At 30.2% G+C, this 20588-nt stretch overlaps 1 protein-coding gene across 1 annotated transcript in view; it reads right to left on the reverse strand.

Moving 5' to 3' along the window:
* Positions 1 to 20588, reverse strand: part of LOC113370267 (nucleolysin TIAR-like) — a 515419-nt gene that overhangs the window by 399760 nt on the left and 95071 nt on the right. The window contains exon 3 of the mRNA XM_026610940.1: positions 17976 to 18039. Coding sequence (XP_026466725.1) covers positions 17976 to 18036 — 61 coding nt within the window. The 5' untranslated portion in view covers positions 18037 to 18039. The remainder of the gene's footprint in view (positions 1 to 17975; positions 18040 to 20588) is intronic.

A 20588-nucleotide genomic window follows, 5' to 3' on the forward strand; every position in this document is an offset into this window, starting at 1 on the left:
GCGGAATGGAGGCACGAACGCTCACCCGTCAGATAGCGCCGAGAGAAAATCACACGCTTTGCCAACGATGACATCGACGAAAGGCGCCAATATAATACAGGTAACAATATAATACAGGTAACACTATAATAAAATATTGTTTGATAATTTATTTTATTTCTTATAGCAAACTTTGCAGTGTACCTAGGTTAGGCTAACTTATTTAAATGACCCAGAAGGATAACAACATTTTGTGTACAGGTTGCCTGTATCTTCAAAACGACGATCTGCTTTTCCCAAAATCTAATCAACATGTCACCATATTAATAGGAATCAATGTTGCCTGTGTCTTCAAAACAACGATCTGGTTTTCCCAAAATCTAATCAACATGTCACCATATCAATTGGAATCAAATGTGTTTTTAATTATTGATTTATCAGTGCTATCGAAATCGTGAACGAAAAATTGTATCCAAACGTACATACATACTACACCCACACATACACACATACATTTTTTGAAAGTACACATGCCAGAATACTCAGAAGACCATCAAACGCAAAAATTTTCAATCTTCATTATATTTATTCTATATTTTTATTATAATCACACCTGTGAATAACAACTAAAAGTATAGGATTAAAAAAAATACTTGAGAAACAGAAAATTTTCTGGCCATTGGCGGAGATTTGAGCATACTTCCAAATTAATTTTGACCAAATTTTAGTTATATGGAATGAGTTTCTGAAGGATAGAGAAATTTGGTTTGGAGGATTCATGCCGAGTCAAAAATTTAGAGTCTATCAATAAGAGTATATTTATCAAAAACTTTCTTATCATGCTATTTTTTATGCAAATTTTTATTTTGCAGTCCCTACTTCTATTTCTATATCATTTTTGTCTTATACATGATCTTAATTTCTAATACCATCTCAATTTTAAAGATTATTGCGTTAACTTTTAGAAGAAAAAAAGAAACTAAATCAATATAGTCGAATTGTAGGGAAAGTAATTTAGTCTACGTGATATACTAGATATACTGTAAATATATAAGGTTTATGAAGTAATTTCATAAAACTATGATTGACAAAAATTCGCGAATAACGATAAAATAAGTCATTAATATATATGATTAATATAAACATAGCTATATAGATTTTAAATCATAATTCATATGATCAAGTACAAAATTTTATAATGAGTGCTATAAATGAATTCACGTTTCCGTATACACAGAATTACAGTAAACTAAAAAACATTATTGCATTCATATTGAAATTATCCTGGAATAATAATAAGGACATAATTCATATATAATGAATATATTACTATTTAACAAATTATTTCATCTACACGAGAATATATAAAAATTATTTATGGGTAATAAAATTTTAGTTGCTCAAGTATTAGTGACGATTTGAATTTAAATATACATTTTGTTACTAAATAATATAAATAGAATTTATTTGATTTTGCAATTTAATAATTACCGACAATAATAAGTAAGAAATGATCACTGCACAATTAGTCTTCCCTGAGTCTAGTATTATCATGAAATATTAATGAGGAGAAGTTACGCTAAGAACGTTTACATATATTCATTACTCATAGGATTTAATTTATATATATATATATATATATATATATATATATATATATATATATATATATATATATGTAACTCCAATTTCATGTATGAGAGAATGATAAGACAAGAATTGCTTTGCAGAAGACTTTAGTTACATTCTTACAGTTATACGACATATTTTATTAGTTTCTTTATATTACATATATAAGGTTAATAGATCACGGTGAATTGTTAAATATAAACCTGAATATATTGTGAAATATTTTAACGTTCTTCTCTGAAATTGCATTAAAATCTCCGTACTTTATGTAGGATTAAATTCAAAATGAATGAAAAAAATAGATTATATAGAACGAACCATAATGGACGAATCAAGATGATAAAATCAAGGCGTCTTAAAATTGAGCATTTTTTTTAGCATCTCCTAAATTTCAGAAAAGTTATATTAATATATGTATAAATTTGAACGTTATTTGTTATCTTATATTGTAATTTATTTATTATATTGGTATATTTTTCTATAAAATGCAAAAGTAGAAATGTAGCAAAATCAGGGAGCATTCGGAAACGTCGTCTCTCGTTCGCCCGAAATCAGTATTCGGCGTAAATAATACGGTGTCGGAGAACATCCACTCTTGACTACATTGGCTAGAGAGAGAAATCGAGTAATGTTTAACACGCCACATTAAATATTGATAAATCGTACGTGTGTGCATGCTTTATATGTTATTCATGATGTCTTGATTAATACGATACGGTTACGAAGTAGATTTTCGGTATCGAGTTAATATAATGTACCCGCCGCCCGACACTATTACAGATGATGCCGACGCCGATGGAGGAGGAGAAGGAGTTATTGACTGCTGAAATATAGAAACAGTCAACATGTTTATTTGCTGTTTGCAAATAAGACGAATATATTGCTGCCGAGGTAACGAAACCGAATTCCTTCTTATAAAAAATGAACGAGCAAACATTGCAAACGGGATGTAAATATGATGGATGTAAATAAATAGGAAGATTGGCTGAGATTGTTTTCATTTAAATGAGTCAGTAATTGGATACATGGTTGTAGCACATTGTATGAACAACATTTCAATATAAACATTTTCTAGGATTTTTCAAATAAAGTTTATCATTGTTTATTATTTTTGCACAGCCTCGTTTCTGAAGGACTTATAAAAACGAAAATTGTTATGTCATAATTATGCTTATATAGAAAATTGTCAATTTTTTAACGCCTGATAATTTCGCTATATATAACTGCTTATAATATAGTCTAAATAATCTTGTTGAAATTGTTAATATAAGTACTGGATTAAAATTCTTTATCCCTTCTGTTTATGAGAACTATAAGAATAACTCATCTAAAGGTACTGATCAGGGAAGAAAATAACCTATGCAATCAAAAGAGTTAAGTTAAAGTACATACAAATAATATAAAATTTGTCACAGTAACAAAGAAAATATATCGCAAACGATGCTATTAAACCTAATTTTGAATTAGAAAAAATGTAAAATGTTATCTTGTAGCCTTCAATAATATGAGATTCCCAATGACACGGTGAAAATTATGATTGGCAAATAAAAAAGAACAATTAAATTTTTATCTGTTTAAAATCCTGCTATCCACAGAGGCGTAAAGAATCCATCAGCCATTAATCTCGCTAAAAGTGTTAGTCGTGGTGTTGATGTCAGTCAGAAGTTCATACAATGTGCATACACATTGATCAATCCGTTTGTTGAACGCAATTTACCGCTTGCGTTTTATATAAATCGTCGAAGGCAGTCGGGACAGTGCAATAGCGTTTATGTGCACCCTACTTTGAATAATTAACGACTTTGTTATTCCCAAAGTAATTAAATTTTGTTTTACAACTGCGTGCATGTGCATCTGGCGCATGCTGCTCCACTACGAGTACTGCGCTTTCCTATTTAGAGCCATTCAATTCCGAAATCGCATTCAGGAGACATTGTACAGAATTTTGCTGTCGGCGATATAAATAATTTTAAATTACCTTCATATTTCATGCGCGAAAGTATTGCATTTGCGACTTTAAAAGAGAACATTAACTTTTTGTGGAATCCGACTTAGCTATGTCACTTCAAACCAACTAGAAAATGGCAAATGTAAAATTTCTTAGCAGATGTAAAACAAATCTGGAGAAATTATAAAAGTTCCATTCACAATATTTTCAAGTAATTACAAAGGTTTTTTATATTTTATGTTCTGCTCGAATATGTTTTCCAAAAATCGCGATGGCCACGTGCCCTATTAATGTGAGCAGCAATTTACGCATGTATTAATTATCTTCTGTGTTTATCCTGCGTTGGGAAGGCTAATGAAATAATAACATTGAAACAATTTCAAGTGAATAAAAGTATAGCGACAGCATTCAAAACACAATTATCCATTGTCTCTCGGACACCGATATACTAACAAAACACATATATTTCAGCACGTGTTTTTGTTGTTTTCCATATATATAGCAGTAATTGCATAGATACATTTGCATGCCGTACTAAAATAATAGTAAATTTAATAGTACCCACTCGTTTTGCATACTAGCTCATAAAATTTTAGATTTTCAGTAAATTTAAATACAAACGACGGTGTATATTTCAATTTTTAATTTTACCATGCAAAATATTCAATAGTTTTAATATTAGTATTAAATTTTTTTTTAATTTAAATTTAGTTGATATGATAATTTAAATAAAATATGATAATTTTTCCTGCTGATGGGTCCAATCACTGAACGTACGTTATTAGTTATTTTATTTCTAAGTCAATTTTTTAAAACTTTAACAAACATGACTGTTTATATCGATATTCATTCACAACAAAATAAATTTGAAATTTTTTATATCTTTCAGAAGTTTTAGTTTCAGGTTAAATTGCAGTTTATTGGTAATTTTATTCAATAGAAAAATAAGAGCTTTACTTAAAATTACCCCCCCTTCCGGCACCTCATCGGTATTAAAAACATATCTTGCATGTGGTTATGGGGATTTTATGTTTTATTAATAATATAATAATTTTTAATAATTGTAAATTACCACAGATAATGAAATTTTCAAACACAGGAGAATATAAGACTAAATTTGTTTTTTTTTTATTAACTATGCTTAACATTGAATAAACAGCTTGACGCCAGGTGATTAAGTAATTCCTTTACATTATAATCTCCCTTTGTAACCAAATTCCGAAAGCGATTTAACGTCATATTAATCGCGAAAGCGTCTAAATTCAATTTTATAACTCTCGTAGAGGTAGAGCACGCGCAAACGAAGGTTAAGGTGGAGGATATTATATTAAATTGAAATGTTACGCGCTAGATGTATTCCGGGTTTTGAAATTGTTGCCGACTTAAGTTTAACTGCTTGGCTGACTATCATTCCACTTACTTTGCCTGATTACCCTCGAACCACATACTCGTATAGGAGAACTCACTCTGCTCACACCGGCGGCTAATCATACTAACTTATAATATTCTGCCTCTCGGCTGCGTCAGGTTACACAGTACAAATAAGCGAGTGTTAGGCGAACGTACTACGCGAACAACGGAAACTTTGAACAAAACGCCCCGGAAATTTTCAATGCGCGAAGACTTCACCGGACCGGCGGGGACCGGCACTGTGTTCCAAGGGGGCCTCCGGAACGAGACTTGTTCCAGAACCCGATCAAAGTCTAATATGTGCGAAGGCGGCTGTGTCAATCTGAAGCAGCAAACTTCTTGTCACAATTCATTAATATTTGAGAGAATATCGAAAGCGATTCGAACGGAAATTAAACAAACGCTAAGGCCAAGCTAAGGCTTAACATACACGGTAGAATAGGGATACAGATTTAAATTTAGATACATTTTTTTCATTAAAATTAATTAATTAATGGTGTTTTAATGATGACACCTCATCTAGTAAATGCTACAAAAATAAAATAAAAAAAAATCATACAAGTTAATTTTATAATGCATCTGTACGTAAACGCTAGTCAGTTAATTTCTGTGTTCTACTCAATTCATCATCACAGTGCTGTATTATATAATATTATATTTTTGTGTAGAATAGTAGACTTAAATTATAAAATAAAAAATAGAAGTTAATTTTATATTGCATCTGTACATAAACGATAATCAGTTGATTTCGGTCAATTTTCTGGTCAATTTTATATAAGTTCGTAGCGAATTTTATGATTATTCTATATTTTACATTTTAGTTAAGTCTATATTTAATTCACTTAATTATCAATCTTGATTAATAAATTTATACAAATAGTGAAATAAAACATGTGTGATCAATATGTCAATTTATAAATATAACGTTTTTTAACTGAAAATCAAAATGAAAATTTTAAAATAAACATAGATGAAAAGTTTTATTCAATAAGTACAATTTTTATTAATTTTGATTAAAAAGACGTAACCAGGGATATGACGATGATTAGTCAACCATAGAAAGAATTATTTTCTTTCATTTATTAATTCACAATTGTCGAAACAATATATTACGTCAACACGTCATTTCAAATTCAATAATTTCTCCATTAATTTTAATACAATGAAGTAAACGTTCACCAGCTTTTACTCTATTAGTTCGGTCTGTGTATTGTTCAGTATGCGGTTGTATGATCTATAATGAGAAACATTCGGGCATAGAATTTAATTAGCGCATACAAACTACATTATACCCAAATAATAATACGGCACATATACAGGAATATATACACAACAGGACACATTACATAATTTGCTAGTGCCATAAGGCTGTTATTAATGTTCTATAGTATCCAAACGCACAACAGATGCATTAAACACTGTCCTCGCAAATTAGCGACGACAATAAGCAACTGCTCGACACTTACTGGATAGTTTTATGGTAAATAAAGAGCAATAAATATTAGAATTCAGCCATTAGTAACCCAAAAATACATATCGTTTAATACGTTTTTTTCATCCTCTTCTTTTCCTGAGGTCGAGTGAAACGTAATTGATATTATTCTTTACTTTAAAAATATTTTTAAATTTCTTAAATAACTTTTAATCTTATTTACTTTCTACTTTTCATTCATACATAATAGAGATATTTTAACTTCCAACAAAAGTTACTGAAATTTTTGGGGGTTTTTGGAGGATAATTAACGGAGAGTCATTTTCCAGGCGGCCGCCCCAACTAATTGCACTGCAACCTGAAACGACCGATAAACGCAGGTTAAACGCACTGCGGAAGCACATGTATGGGACTCGCCAAAATAGGCGTTTTGAAATTAATATTTAAGTCATGTTTTTCCAAATTAATGTTGAAAATTGATGCATTTTTAGAAACTCATATTATAATTAATATTAATATAAAAAATATTTAAATTAGCATTTAATTTTTTATGTATATATAAGAAGTCCAGGCAGAAGCCATCATTCGCGCATGTCGTTAAACGAAAATATTTTTTCCGAATATATCATGATCCCGTTGAATAAAAAGAAAACAAGAACTACTTAAAGGTTTAGATAAGTGTATATTCAAGGATATGCATAGTCCTTTTTGACCATTGAGAGGTGCACGTGTATTTTTTGAGAGAGAAGAATAATACCGCTAAACGCTCTGATACAACTTTGCCGTAATGCGATACAGCCAGGACCGAATTCAAATAAGGATAATTAATTTTACTCTAAATATGTTTCCGATTTTAGTAATTTTGTCTGAACAAATTGGTTTTGATAAAGAAACTTTCACAAAATCCAAGATATCTCTACTAGGGATCCTCTATGAGGATCTATTAAAAACTATTTTTTATGTCTTTCTGTTTATGTAGATTTATTCAGATTTCACTAAACATTCCTCCACATATATCCCACATAATTTTCTCCTATATGATTTATTTTCATATAGTCAATTAATAAAATTGACATTCATATGTCAATTAATAAAATTATTTTTGATATATAATCGAAGGAATTTTCATGATAATCGCAACTGAGTTTATCGTGTGTTTCTCTATCAACGAGTTTTTTTTTTAAATATATAGACTATTAAAATAAATTTCAAAATTCACGCATCCGTTTACATAACAAACAGATTTTGCTCATGAAATACGATACGCGCTTCTATTAAAAAATTAATAAAAATGCGATGAGTTTAATTTATCAACAATAAAATAATGTAAATATGAAGAGCGTTATTTCATTCCATTTATTACATTTTAAATTGAAATGGTAAACACGGGCAATGTTTTATTAAAATTTACGATATTGCAAATGTTTTGAATTCATTTCACGATATGTAAAATATTTAGATATTGCATATATGTTTGCAAATTAAAATAGAAAATAAGCAAACATTTGTATTTGTGGTTAAAATATTCGCTATGGTTATTGTAGTTCGCATACTTCCGAGCGAGCTTGCATATCTGAGTCGGAATAATATTCAATTCGTTGTAATAAAAACCACAAATAAAAACTCTTGGAAAATATGAAGGGTTGTGAAATGATGACCACAAAATATTAAATTAATTAAATGAAAGGCATTTTGAATTCAATCAATACTAAATTTCAAACTTTTGCTCTATAATTTAGTACTGCTTTTAATCAATAAATCAATAAATCAGTTCTTATTTTGGCCTATATTAGATTTTTTATATTAAATTGCTAATTTCAATTTTATTTTATTCTAGAGATGCAATTAGAATCATTAGCCATTTGGTGATTAAAATTTCTAAATTCTACATTCCTCCTTTATTCAAAATATTCCTATCAAACTCTATCAAAACTCCAAGAAATATATTTTCTCAGACGTACATAAAAACAAAAAGTATGTTCCGGAGTCAACAGGTAATGAACTTTGCAAGTTAATCGATGATTATATAGTCTTTTCATCCAATTTGGTTCAGTGTACCCTATTACCGAATAGTATTGAGATCTAAACAGTTTATAAGATAATAAAAGCGTCGCAAAAATGGTTATTTGCCTCGTAACATTGTCGATCTACTTACAAGAATTTATAGGTACTGGGATATTGTAATCAAATGTAGGCATAAAATATACACAGGAATATTGCATTAAACATAATATAAGATAAACAGATTTTACTGAATTATTCATGCATGAATTTGAAAAAATATTTCGCAAAAGTAACAAAAAAATTACAAATTATTGTCATTGTAAATAAAAATATTATCAAATATAAAATATTATAAAAAATTATAAAAATTTTAAAATGTATATAGATAAATGTATACATGAATATTTAGTAGTCCCGCTAATAAACCTGCATTTTATTGCATTTTTATACTAAATTAGGACGTATGAAAATAATAAACTTTTGTAATTTTCACAATTAATAATGATGATCGAACTGCTTTTGAATACAAAAGCAATCGAAAAGTTATCATATTTTTGATAAAACAATCTGCGAATAAAACTTAATCGTATTACTTGATTTACATATAAATAATTAACAAGCAAAATTGAAATCTTTTAACAATTCGATTTCTTGCCAAATTTATTCCAAATCTCTATTTCTATGCGAAATTTCGGTAAAATCCCAGAACATGGGACCTTATGGGTATTGGAATATATTATCTACTACGTGGAATATTGGATTAGAAATAAAATATATTGTCATTTAGTGTCTTTTCATTACTTTCTTTCCGATTCCGACCCTGTCCACCCGGTGGAGCCTCCTTCTTAGATTACCCATCCCATTAGTCGTTCGCCCCCTAGAATCACCCAATCGCCCGCAATGGGATCCTTTGCTATTATCCGAGATAATTACAGTGAGGTCGGTACGGTCTTGAGCCCCGAAATGATCTCCAGACCAGGAGGAAACACTCACGGGGAACACAAACGAAATGATACAAGACAGAAGAACAACGGACGAACTCATCTTCGGACAGGGAAAAAGCTCGATGGTAAAAATTATTATAAGAGATAAGTATACTTTATTTGTAGTTTTATGCTGTCTTTTATAAAGGGCTTTATTTTTAGAATGTTGCAGTGACTATTCAATTTTTGTGCAATATTTTTTTTACCAAAATTCCAAAACTGATTTTCTTACTAAATCCTTAATATGTTGGCTATTTGATTTGTTGTTCAACTATATTTTATTTTTTAATCTTTTTTATAATAACAATAATAATCTTAATAATAAGTTAATATAAAAAACATTGCTCATTATTAGTTTAGCTAAGAATGACATAAGGGCAATGTATGTCGTGCAGAGCAAATGAAAAAAAAGTTGTTTCCAAAATAAGGGTTATAATCTTTTGAAGCATAATGATATGCAATCAGACATCAAATTATATGCAATATAGAAGTAGACTCTGTGGTATGATTCCATGAACTAACTTGCAAATTAGCATTTATTAATATTACCTACTATCTGCAACATCACTACCAACTATCCATTCCAAAATTCTCCACCACTTTGATCCTCTCGAGAAAGCATCTCAAAAAGAGAATCCAGATAAGACAATTACATTTAAAGCCTATACCTATAAACGTTTTCGTCGAAAAGAAAATATTTTCCTATTCGTTGGCTCTTGTTAAATATCTTCGGCGGAAGTTCACTCCAGATGTGCGTGAAAATTGTTATTGCCGACGTCATATGGTCATATCACTGACAAAAGAAAGAAAAGCACGCACTGTTTTCATAACACGCACACAACGACACAAGGGGGATGTTTACTCAGCCGAAGAGGATGTACGAGCACAAGGAGAGTTCAGGACAATAGATTCGGGGCAAGGATAGAGGAAAACGAAATAATACAGGACCGATTATTGTTTATTTGTCTTACAGGACGCGAGGATTAATTTGGGGGATTTAGTGAAATTGGTGAGAAATTTACTGTTGAAAAACTTTTTGATGGTTTAGTGCAGAAATTATTCTACCAACAGTTCTGTTTCTTCATTTTAGCAGTGTCTCATCATAGACATATGTGAGCTATTCAATTATGCCTTTATAACAAGAAAATATGATTTAATTTCACAAAACAAACAAAAAATAACATTAAATTAAAAATTATCAGATAAAGGTACAGTAGAAGAGAAATAAAAAAAATACAAAATAAATAATACAAAAAATTAAGAGCTAAATAGAATATCAGATATTCAAATTAAATTTTGTAAACTGTCAAATAGTAATGATAATGAACCACGTTTGTAAACGCAACAAGGATTAGGAAAAATTAATGATTCCGCTAATGTCACTTAATATCACTTAAATATTATATCACTTAACATGGATATTTTCAAATTTTCTTGCTTTTTAGACTACCTTAAAGTTGATATTAAAAGCTTATACTTCCAAAGAATTTTTTCATCAATTTAGAAGCATTTGATCCCCTGAGAGCAAACAAATTCGAAAAATCCATATTAAAGATCACCCAAATATATTACTTGTTACATCCAATTGATGCTTAACCAATAAATAATGATGAGTTCTGAGAAACGTTACCCATTTAAATACAATTTTTTGCAATATATAACCAGCACAGTATTCCTGAAACTATCAGCACGACCCCATCATCGGCTAATCCAAAATTAAAGCAAAATTCCGCCTACGTAGCACATTCGGCGGCTGCCATAGATCACCCGGTTGCAGTACACCTACTCGCTTAGCAATTAATATAAAATATAGCGTAATATAAGTTGGTCGGCTCTGTCCGAGAGTACTTCCCGGTGGCGCTAAGAGGTGGGCCGGCCACTCTCTCGGTGTATTGCGATTGCTCTCTCTGTGTGCGAACAAAAGGCAAAGTCCGAAGGATATTAACAACCCCGGAGCCGAGAGCCGAGAGCACAGGGACAGGACAGGACAGGGCGCTTTTCAAGCACATAATAGTCGGAAGAAAACAGCTGATGAATGTGCCGCAGATAAATGCACCGAGAGGTCGGAGATCGACCTAGGATGGAGGAAGATAGGGATTGAAATTTGGCGATAAAAGATAAGTGAACTACTTAATTTCGAGAAAACTTCATAAATAACACACAATCACAAATACTTTTTTTTTTAATTTCTGAGTATGCACATGCTAATCAAATATATATATATATATATATATATATATATATATATATATAATTTGTATATTTCGTTCACAGCTACTATAAATATGTCGACTATCCCTGTCACAGTAAACTATTCAAATCCCCTCATTCAAAGTTTTTGAGGAATTTGCTTTTGCCCATACGATATTAAACACTTTATAGTCGGAATCTCAGTTTACGAGTAAAAATAACCATTTCGCTACAAACTTCGGCATGCACCATGCGAGTCATCATGAAAATGTTGTCCCTAAATTCTCAGATTTAGCTTTTAATCTTCCACGCTAAATAAACTCGGTTTATTTAGCCACATCACATCGAAACGCGTTTATGAGAGAGCTAGGTAGTAGTATAGTCACATGTTGAAATAAATGGAAAGCAACGGAAATGGATTTAGGGAAGTATACAATTATACTTTTGTAATAATAAAGTTTTTTGTAACACTTGAAAATTAAGGCATTCCTTAATTGTTGCAAGTTTTTTGTACGAGTCATGGCCAGTAACTTCATTAAATTAGTTATAACAAAAATGAATATTTTTTTACATGTTGTTCTTAATTTTTTCAGAATAATAGATTGTACAGATTGTAATTCAACAAAAATATATAATTAAGATTTAGATTTAATTAAATATAAATCTTATTAACCACTGTCATTGTCAAAATTTAAGTATGTGAAAAAATCAAAGTATCTCCTTTCAAATCTCTCGGAATTCGCTATATAAATGTTCAGTGGTTAAAACATTTATATGACTAGCATAAATAACGGCAAAGTTCGTCTGTCGCCGAGATGCGAACGAGTTGGCGGCGACGTTTCCAACTTTACGGGCGCGAACCTCCCGTCCGCCTTAATTGGATGGACCGCGAATCTACTCGCGTAACTGCCGAAGTCTCTCTAATGTGGCGCATGAGTATAATAAAAATGACACAAAGGAAAGTCATATGTAGTAAGTCATATGGATATGGAAGATACAGGGGGTGCGGTAATTAACCCTGGGAAGGAATGATACATCTAGCTTAATCACAAATATCGTACCCATAGTACGTGTCTATTCAAATCACCAATATTTCACCATTTCACTGTACCTCTTTATCATACAAAATTTAAAATAATGGTTACATTAATATTTTTTATTTTGGTATCAATGTTTTTTCTTTTTTTAAGAATACTATTTACTATGAAAGATTTAGCATTATAATTCCCAATATCCCATGATCTTGAAGCTTCTCCATTATCCATCTGATACGTGACAATACAGAAATACTATCAATAGGAAGTTGTACAATTTAGTTTCCGTATAAATGGACACTCTTGATGACTAATTTGGTGGTATTGGATTTATATTCATTACCGTACTAAATACCTGCTCGCAATATAGTTATATTGATTTATACAGATATAACGAAATGATTGGATCGTTAAATTCAACGGGAAGTTTTGCATTTTAATTACCAATATAAATTTAAAACAAATATATAATTTATTCCTTTAAGTTTTTACTCAGAAAATTTGCTGAATTATCGAGGGGTCCGTCATTTCATCAAAAATTCATTAAACTGACCCAAATTGTCTCGTATTGAGATTTATCTAAGTGAAGTTTTTGAACTTTCAAAACTATGAACAGTAATGTATTTAATTATTTTAATTATTTAATTAGAATCTGGAATAACTATTATTTAATTATAATAGGTAGTTAAATATAATAATTATATTTAACAACCTATTATAAATGTTTAAATAATTGTTATGCCATTATATTATAATTACGCATTTGTGTTATTTTTTCAATATCTGACTCGAAAATCCTTTCAAAAAGCTTAAAAACGGTACTAAGCAATAGATGAATAATCAGTACAATAGTGTAACAATATTAATTAGTTATTTGCGTACTCGATCAAAAAGTAATCTGCCACTAGTTGAACTAAGTTGTATATTTTTTGCAAATTAAAAAAATGAAATGAACAACAAATTATTTCCTCAAAAGCAATCGTTTCGTCAATACAAGCATTTTGAATCATTCAAATCGGATACTTGGTTCTCTCAAAAACTGCCATTTTTTTTCACATTTAGATCCTTATCTCCGAAACGATTAGATCTGCCTCTGCCAAAGTCTAATCACCACTTTTTCACACATCCATTTTTTAAGGTATTTCAAAGGCAGTTATGATGCAATTGAATTGCAGCAATATTGTTGATGTTGGTCATGTCTGACGTAGCTAATCAATGTCATTTTCCTCGTTTCCTACAATTTCACTGATTCCTTTCTACTGATTCCTTATTAAATCTATTTAAATGTCGTAGTATTTAGAAAGACAACATGGCGTTAAGTAGCAAACAAAGCCATTCTTCTCGAACAAGCGAAACTGGCCTCGACGGCGTCGCGACGCTAAACAAACGTCGCGGGTTTGCGTTGCGGCGAAAACTTTGCGACCGCACCGCATAGTTGAGGAAATTCAATTTCCTGCTTCGCGAAGATGCGGGAAAACGTGAATACTACCTCCTCGCAGAATTTCCCATTGATGTCGTAATTAGAATTCGGCCTTGTATACAGTTGTCTTTTACTTATTCGTGCCTACAAACCAAGGACATATAGTAAAACATTACTCGTATCTAATTGTTTTTGCTTGCAATAATATTTTTTGAACTGACTCCGGTATGTTGCTATCAAAAATCTCAATCCTCATCCAAATCGATCAATATCCGCATTACCTTCTCGAAACGTCTTGACAACATTCTACATATTTTCGAGTTCGTAAATAATATATATTTATTTTGGAATCTAGAATCGAGTGCGAGCAAAGAAAAAGATAAATTTTGTCTGAATGGGAATTGTCACATATCGTGCAGTGTTACCGGTAGTATATATCCTTCATTCTGTATATGTTCTATTGCTTTATATTCTTTTATGGAGGTTATCGATATGGGAAGTCAGCCGGAGGACACCATGGTGCTCCATGGTGTTCTTGATTTATTCGTTTATACAGCTCGCGAAATTTTATAACGAAGTATTTGCATTTGGAGGTATCGTTTTCCTTCATTTTATCACTATCCGTTTATATATTCACAAATGGTTTTTCTTACTTGTTCTGTATGTGACCCTATTTAAAACACATATTACAACATACAAAAATTAAATGACATTTTGCATTAAGGGAAGTTGTATGAACTCTTTGATATGTGAAAATAGTCAATAAGACTGAATTAATAAGAACTGATATTTGGCATCATTCAAAATTATGGCGATATAATTTTTTGTTATTTATTTTGATAAAGTTTGTTCCAAACTGTAACCAATTTTACTTATAAGACCAAGACCCCTGTCACTATGCATTAAAATTGTAAAACAAAAAAATTACTAAACTAAAACTAGAATTTAATAAATCTCATTGTCGTTTATTGACACTATTTTTCTTCCTTTCCGCCTAATAATTAATAAAACATTTTTTCATCTCGCCTACAAGATATGAATTGAAACTTGACTTCTTTTTTATTTTTACTTAGAATTAACATTATAAAGTATACATTTCGATCGTAAAAGCAGACGGAATTAGCTCACTTTTTATATCTCATATAGCTCAAGGTTCGTTTTTATGTTCATCTTGATATTTCAAACTTACATCTGGAGTATAATTTATAGGCTGTTTGCAGAATACAAGGGAAAATACAGTAAATTAAATATTTTTTGGTAAGCTCTGGGGAAATAATTTTCTTGTAATATTTTCTTTGTAGATTTATATTCTCTGTTCTTATGTCGATGATACAAATATTACTTGTATGCATGAGTGTTTTCATGCGTAGATAATTTCATATGGGGGTAGAAATATGTATATATATATATATATATATATATATATATTGTGCTGTACACTTTGTTGTGCAACTATATAATGATCATTAGTATCATTATTAGATTAATTATCTTCTATCCATGACTATTCCAAAAATTGTTTCCTTTCCATATCGATCCGGGAAAGAGTTGACGAAATATAATCGCCTTTCCCCGCAATATCCTATCCCAGTGTGTGGGGGTATTTCGTGTGTGGGATATGTGTCACATATTCGAATTCTTTTCGTTAGGAATGTAAATGTCATGTCACGTGTCAGTGTTCCGGCAACAGCCTAATAACGCGTTGTTATCAGTCTGTCACAGGCTGTTTGTCGTTCTGTCAGTATCTGACTTGTCATTTATCACTATCTCCTCGTCGTGCTTATCAAATATATATAAATAGAAAAAAAGAATAGGTGAATGTTTTATTTTACATATGTATCCTTTGTTCTAGTCCTAGGGGTAAAATTTTTCTCATAATCCGTCATGATTGGTGCTTAAACAGCAATTTAACTCGGAAAATTGTAAAATAGTACTTAGTGTATGCTAAATACAACTTCCATTTTATAGAGAGTTCTAGTCCTCCTCTGCCGCCCACATCAGTTCTATAAAATATGCTGATTGAAAAGCAATAAAGCAAACTCATATTGTCCAACAGCAATCTCATATTTATTTCCATACTTGAAATTTCCATCGGTTATCCGAAGATCGAGCTCACCCACACGACTTCCTCGAGTGATAAATTTTAGATTTGTTATAAATAATTTACTATTCGACGAAGTGCCGTTACGTATGCTACACGTGATCGTACAGACTAGTATGTGGATACTCAAGTATGCACGTAAATGTAAAATCTCGTCGTGATTTATACGAACGCCTCGCCGGTGCGGATGAGGTTCTGCTTGTGATGTAATAAATAAAAACATGCGAGAGGCGCCGACTGACTATCGGAAAAGTCGAGTGCGGAGTGCGTAGTGCACCTCCACCAGGGTGGGAAATTGAGGCCGGCGACGAGGTTGCGATTTTTGGGCAACTGGACGCGAAGCTCGGACGGTTCTCGAATCGAAGTTTAAAAATTAATGTCTTGTCTGTTTTTTTATTTTATTAAAGTATCTCATCGCAAATTGCAAAGATACAGTAGAACAATAAAAAACAAGGTAATTGGGAACATTTAAGTCGCCTTGCATCTAAGGGGGTATTCAAGTGTAGAAATTAAAAAAAATCGATTTGTTTTATTTCATATTTTCAAAGCTATCTAAGAACATGGATACGGAAAGTTTTTTGAAAATTTGAATTATTTTCGGAGATATAGGCATTTTACTGACTCGGTCTCCATACTGGTTTGGCTTCGCGCAAAACTTTAAATGCGTTTTTCTCAGAACACACTTTTTAAGTACTGTTGACACGATTTTTCGAGTTCTACTCGACCGATTCACTTAAAATATATATAGACCTATCTATTGACCGAACTAGGATTTCCCCAAATTCCAATTTTTACTATTTTTAACAAATTCGAAAAACGCAAAAAACAGTAAAAAAACACTTTTTTCTTCGAACAGTCGCCAATTTGTAAAAAAAAATTTTTACTCATCGCTAGTTCGGACGATTCCGACATCATTGTAGATTAATAATCTTTTTATTTTTTGCATTTCCGATGGCTAGGAGGGTTGAAATCATGTCAAGACTGAGGAGCCAATTTTTGGAGATCGCCCACTTTATCAGCTGCCAGTTTTTACAATTTTGAACTTTTATATTTTTTAATTTTTGTTTTGTATTTTAATAATATTAATAAACAAGTGGTAAAAAATGGATAGTAAAAACATTCATCGCTTTCTTTTACGACACTTTAAAATTGACCTAAAATTTATCGCACAATAACTTTGCAGATAGCTTCTAATTCAAATCTCCTAACCGCTTTTTTATAAATAGAACAATTATTGTTGATAATACTTCCTATAAAGGGGTAATAGTCTCTGAACCGCTTTTTTCTATAGCTAGTACAATTATTGTTAATAATACTTCCTATAAAGAAGGAATTCTTGTCTCGAGGCTTGAATGTTATACAATTCTTAAAAGGCCGTGGAAAAAATACTATATTATAGTTGAGTTAAGTTATTAGTTAATGTTTTAAAAATAAAGAAAAATATCAAAATTGAAAATAATGGAAATTTTGATTCCACAAGATGCTAAAGTGGGATGTCTCAAAAAATTGACACCTAACCATATCGGACTATTACCCACGATTATATTATATCGAAATTATTTTCAATATAAAACACACTTCATAAACTCAAGCACACTGTTTTGAAGGAAAAAGTAATTTTTAAATAAATAATCGCCAGTAATTTTGCTTACAGTCGATTTAATTTCATTTGAATTTTATTTTTTAATCATTTATTGAGATTGATGAGTTGTAATGTTTTTTAGTAACGCAAGATATATGCGATTGCTGGAGATATTAATTTTATATATCATCAATCATTTGCGTGTATATATATATATATATATATATATATACACACAAATATATTAAAAAATAAAGACTTACTACTTGTGTCCTGTTTCGGCGCTGAAGACGGCGGAGTTGGTGCAGGCCAGTTTATCTTCATATCCTAAAAAAAATTAAGTTAGTGAAATAAATTTAGATATGGTAAATTGATAATGTTAATCTGTATACAATATATCTTATAAATCTATGTATACTTTAATATAATTATTACTCATTGGAAAGTTTCTTAACTACAGTTATAATTTGAATCATGCATTGATTTTGATCAGCTCTCGAATAGGCAAATATGTAGAAGAGCAGTATTTATCAAGAATATTGATTATTTTATCAAAATTTCTTGTATTTACGTTTCTGATACAAAATATTTCTATTACTCCTATCTCCGTATTTGTATTTGTTTCATTCCTTGCGGTTACGACTACTTTTCTTTCATTTTCTATATGTCCCAGAAGGACAACAAAATGTTCTACCTGTACATATACTTATGTTTTATTTCACATTCGATTTTATATTGTAATATATGAGAAATGTTTTTTTTCTATTAGAGAAACATAAAAAATGAAAATGTAAATTGAATATTACTGTAGCTGTCTATATGTAAAATGAAAAGACATAAAAGTTATAAATTTGTTTTTGAATAAAAACGTATTTTCTGGGGAAAATAAAATAGAGATGCTAACTTGTGCAAGTTTTTGTAATACGGTTTTATCATTATATTGAATAAAAATATTGGTTCGATGGAAATACATATTTTATGAATTTTTTTATATAAGTAGAGAATATATTATTATAAAATGCAAATTAGTTTGTTAGAATAGTCACATATTTTATGAGAAAATTGTCATAGCTACGCCGGTACAATAATTATGAAATATATAATTAAAACTTCAATATATGACAATTCATAAAGATTGTAAACGTTAATCAACAAGAAAATTTAATCACGTGTAAAATCATGAAAATGCAATTTTCCATTTACTCTTAATCATCAAAAGCTCAATATTATAATTAAATTCCATTAAAACTAGCTTAAATAAATTAAAAACAAATATACGTTATATTCAAAATTCACATAGCTCATCTATGCATTATCATCATATACAAATTTTCAAAGTTTCTATTCGATATAAAAGCTTTTCACATATTTAATCCGATTATCGTGAGGTGAACACATAGATATTGATTCTTTAGTAAATAAAATGCGTTTGCTACAATACATTTTATGATCATAAAAGAAAATTTCATCCGATCTCAGGGCATAATGCAGATATGGAAAATTTTGCTAAAGTATAGCCTTGGGAATTTTGTGAATGCTAAACAGAAACTTGAACATATTTATGGGATATACAGAATTAAATTATAAATAGGTATAAATGAACATAGAAACTAAAGTGCCTTAACATTTCTACACTATTTTTAGGATTATAAAACTAAACTTATTTTTTATTTGGTCCAATAAAAAAATGTATATTAAATTATATATCTCTTTTTTCACTTGAGAATCTTTGATTATATTTAGACAACTCCGACAGCTAATACCAAGGAGCTTTGCACAGATTAAAAAGTTCTCGTTGGAAAAGCCGCACATTTATTTCTACCGTTGTAATTGTTATCACGATAACACCGATGTAAACATTCATAAATTTTTATGAGACATTATTTATTACGAGATTAGCTCAGATTATAAAGTTCCGTACATAGATTTTTTTACAAAAATATATAAAAAGTGGGTTGCGCAATACGAGCTTTGGAACGTATGCCAATTATAGCCAAGGGGAAAAAATTTCTTCGGTTTCTATTTTGGAAAAAAACGGGAATAAAAACTAGGTTTTTGTGTATCTGAATAAAATCACGGTAACTTCTATAGTTTTGGGGACAAAAAACACGGAAACAGTGCGGCTGCGTATGTATGTAGATTTTAATAGAAAGTACAAACATTTTATGAATGTATCCAAATTTTGCTAATTTTTTAGATAACCCAACAAAAGTAACCGCAAATAATTAAAAATCAAAGTCTTTAGATGTAAGATTTAAAAAAAAAGCTTGAATTTTAAGGCTCATTGAAAAAATTTGCGGTAAAAAAAATAAAGCAAAGAGTCTGTATTTATATAGTTTGCGTTTCTAAATAAATGTTCCTGATTTGTTGCAAATACGACTTTTTCTAATAAAAATAAATAGGGAATTTTGCAATAATAGCTAATTAAAAAATAGTTTAGGTAGTTAATAAATATTGTATGTCTTATCGTTAAAGTTTGACATAATTTTAAAAATAATTTTCAAAATAATGTCAAATAATTTTATAACTATCGACGTTTTAAGTTATTCCGGATTATTTGATTCCAAGACGATAAAGTATGATTATATACCTTAAAGTATAATGCCACTTTGTTAAAATTTAGATAATGTTTATAATTTGATTTATAATAACTGATTTTATTATTCCTTAATTATTTCAGCGCATTTATTAATTTCTGTACTGTTTTCATTATCAAAAGGTGAATATTAAGCAAAAGTTATTAGAAACGCCTGTCCTAAATTAATTTGCGACGCACGTTTTATCGTAATACATAAGTTCATATAAAAGTATTTGTATTCAGGTCGGCAACTGTGAAGCTAAAGCCTATTTTACACTTTATCTAATTAAGAATCATT

The sequence above is a fragment of the Ctenocephalides felis genome, unplaced genomic scaffold, assembly GCF_003426905.1.
Source record: "Ctenocephalides felis isolate EL2017-DRISC unplaced genomic scaffold, ASM342690v1 CF-g0.4_SCAFFOLD_01492, whole genome shotgun sequence".
Lineage (NCBI taxonomy): Eukaryota > Metazoa > Arthropoda > Insecta > Siphonaptera > Pulicidae > Ctenocephalides > Ctenocephalides felis.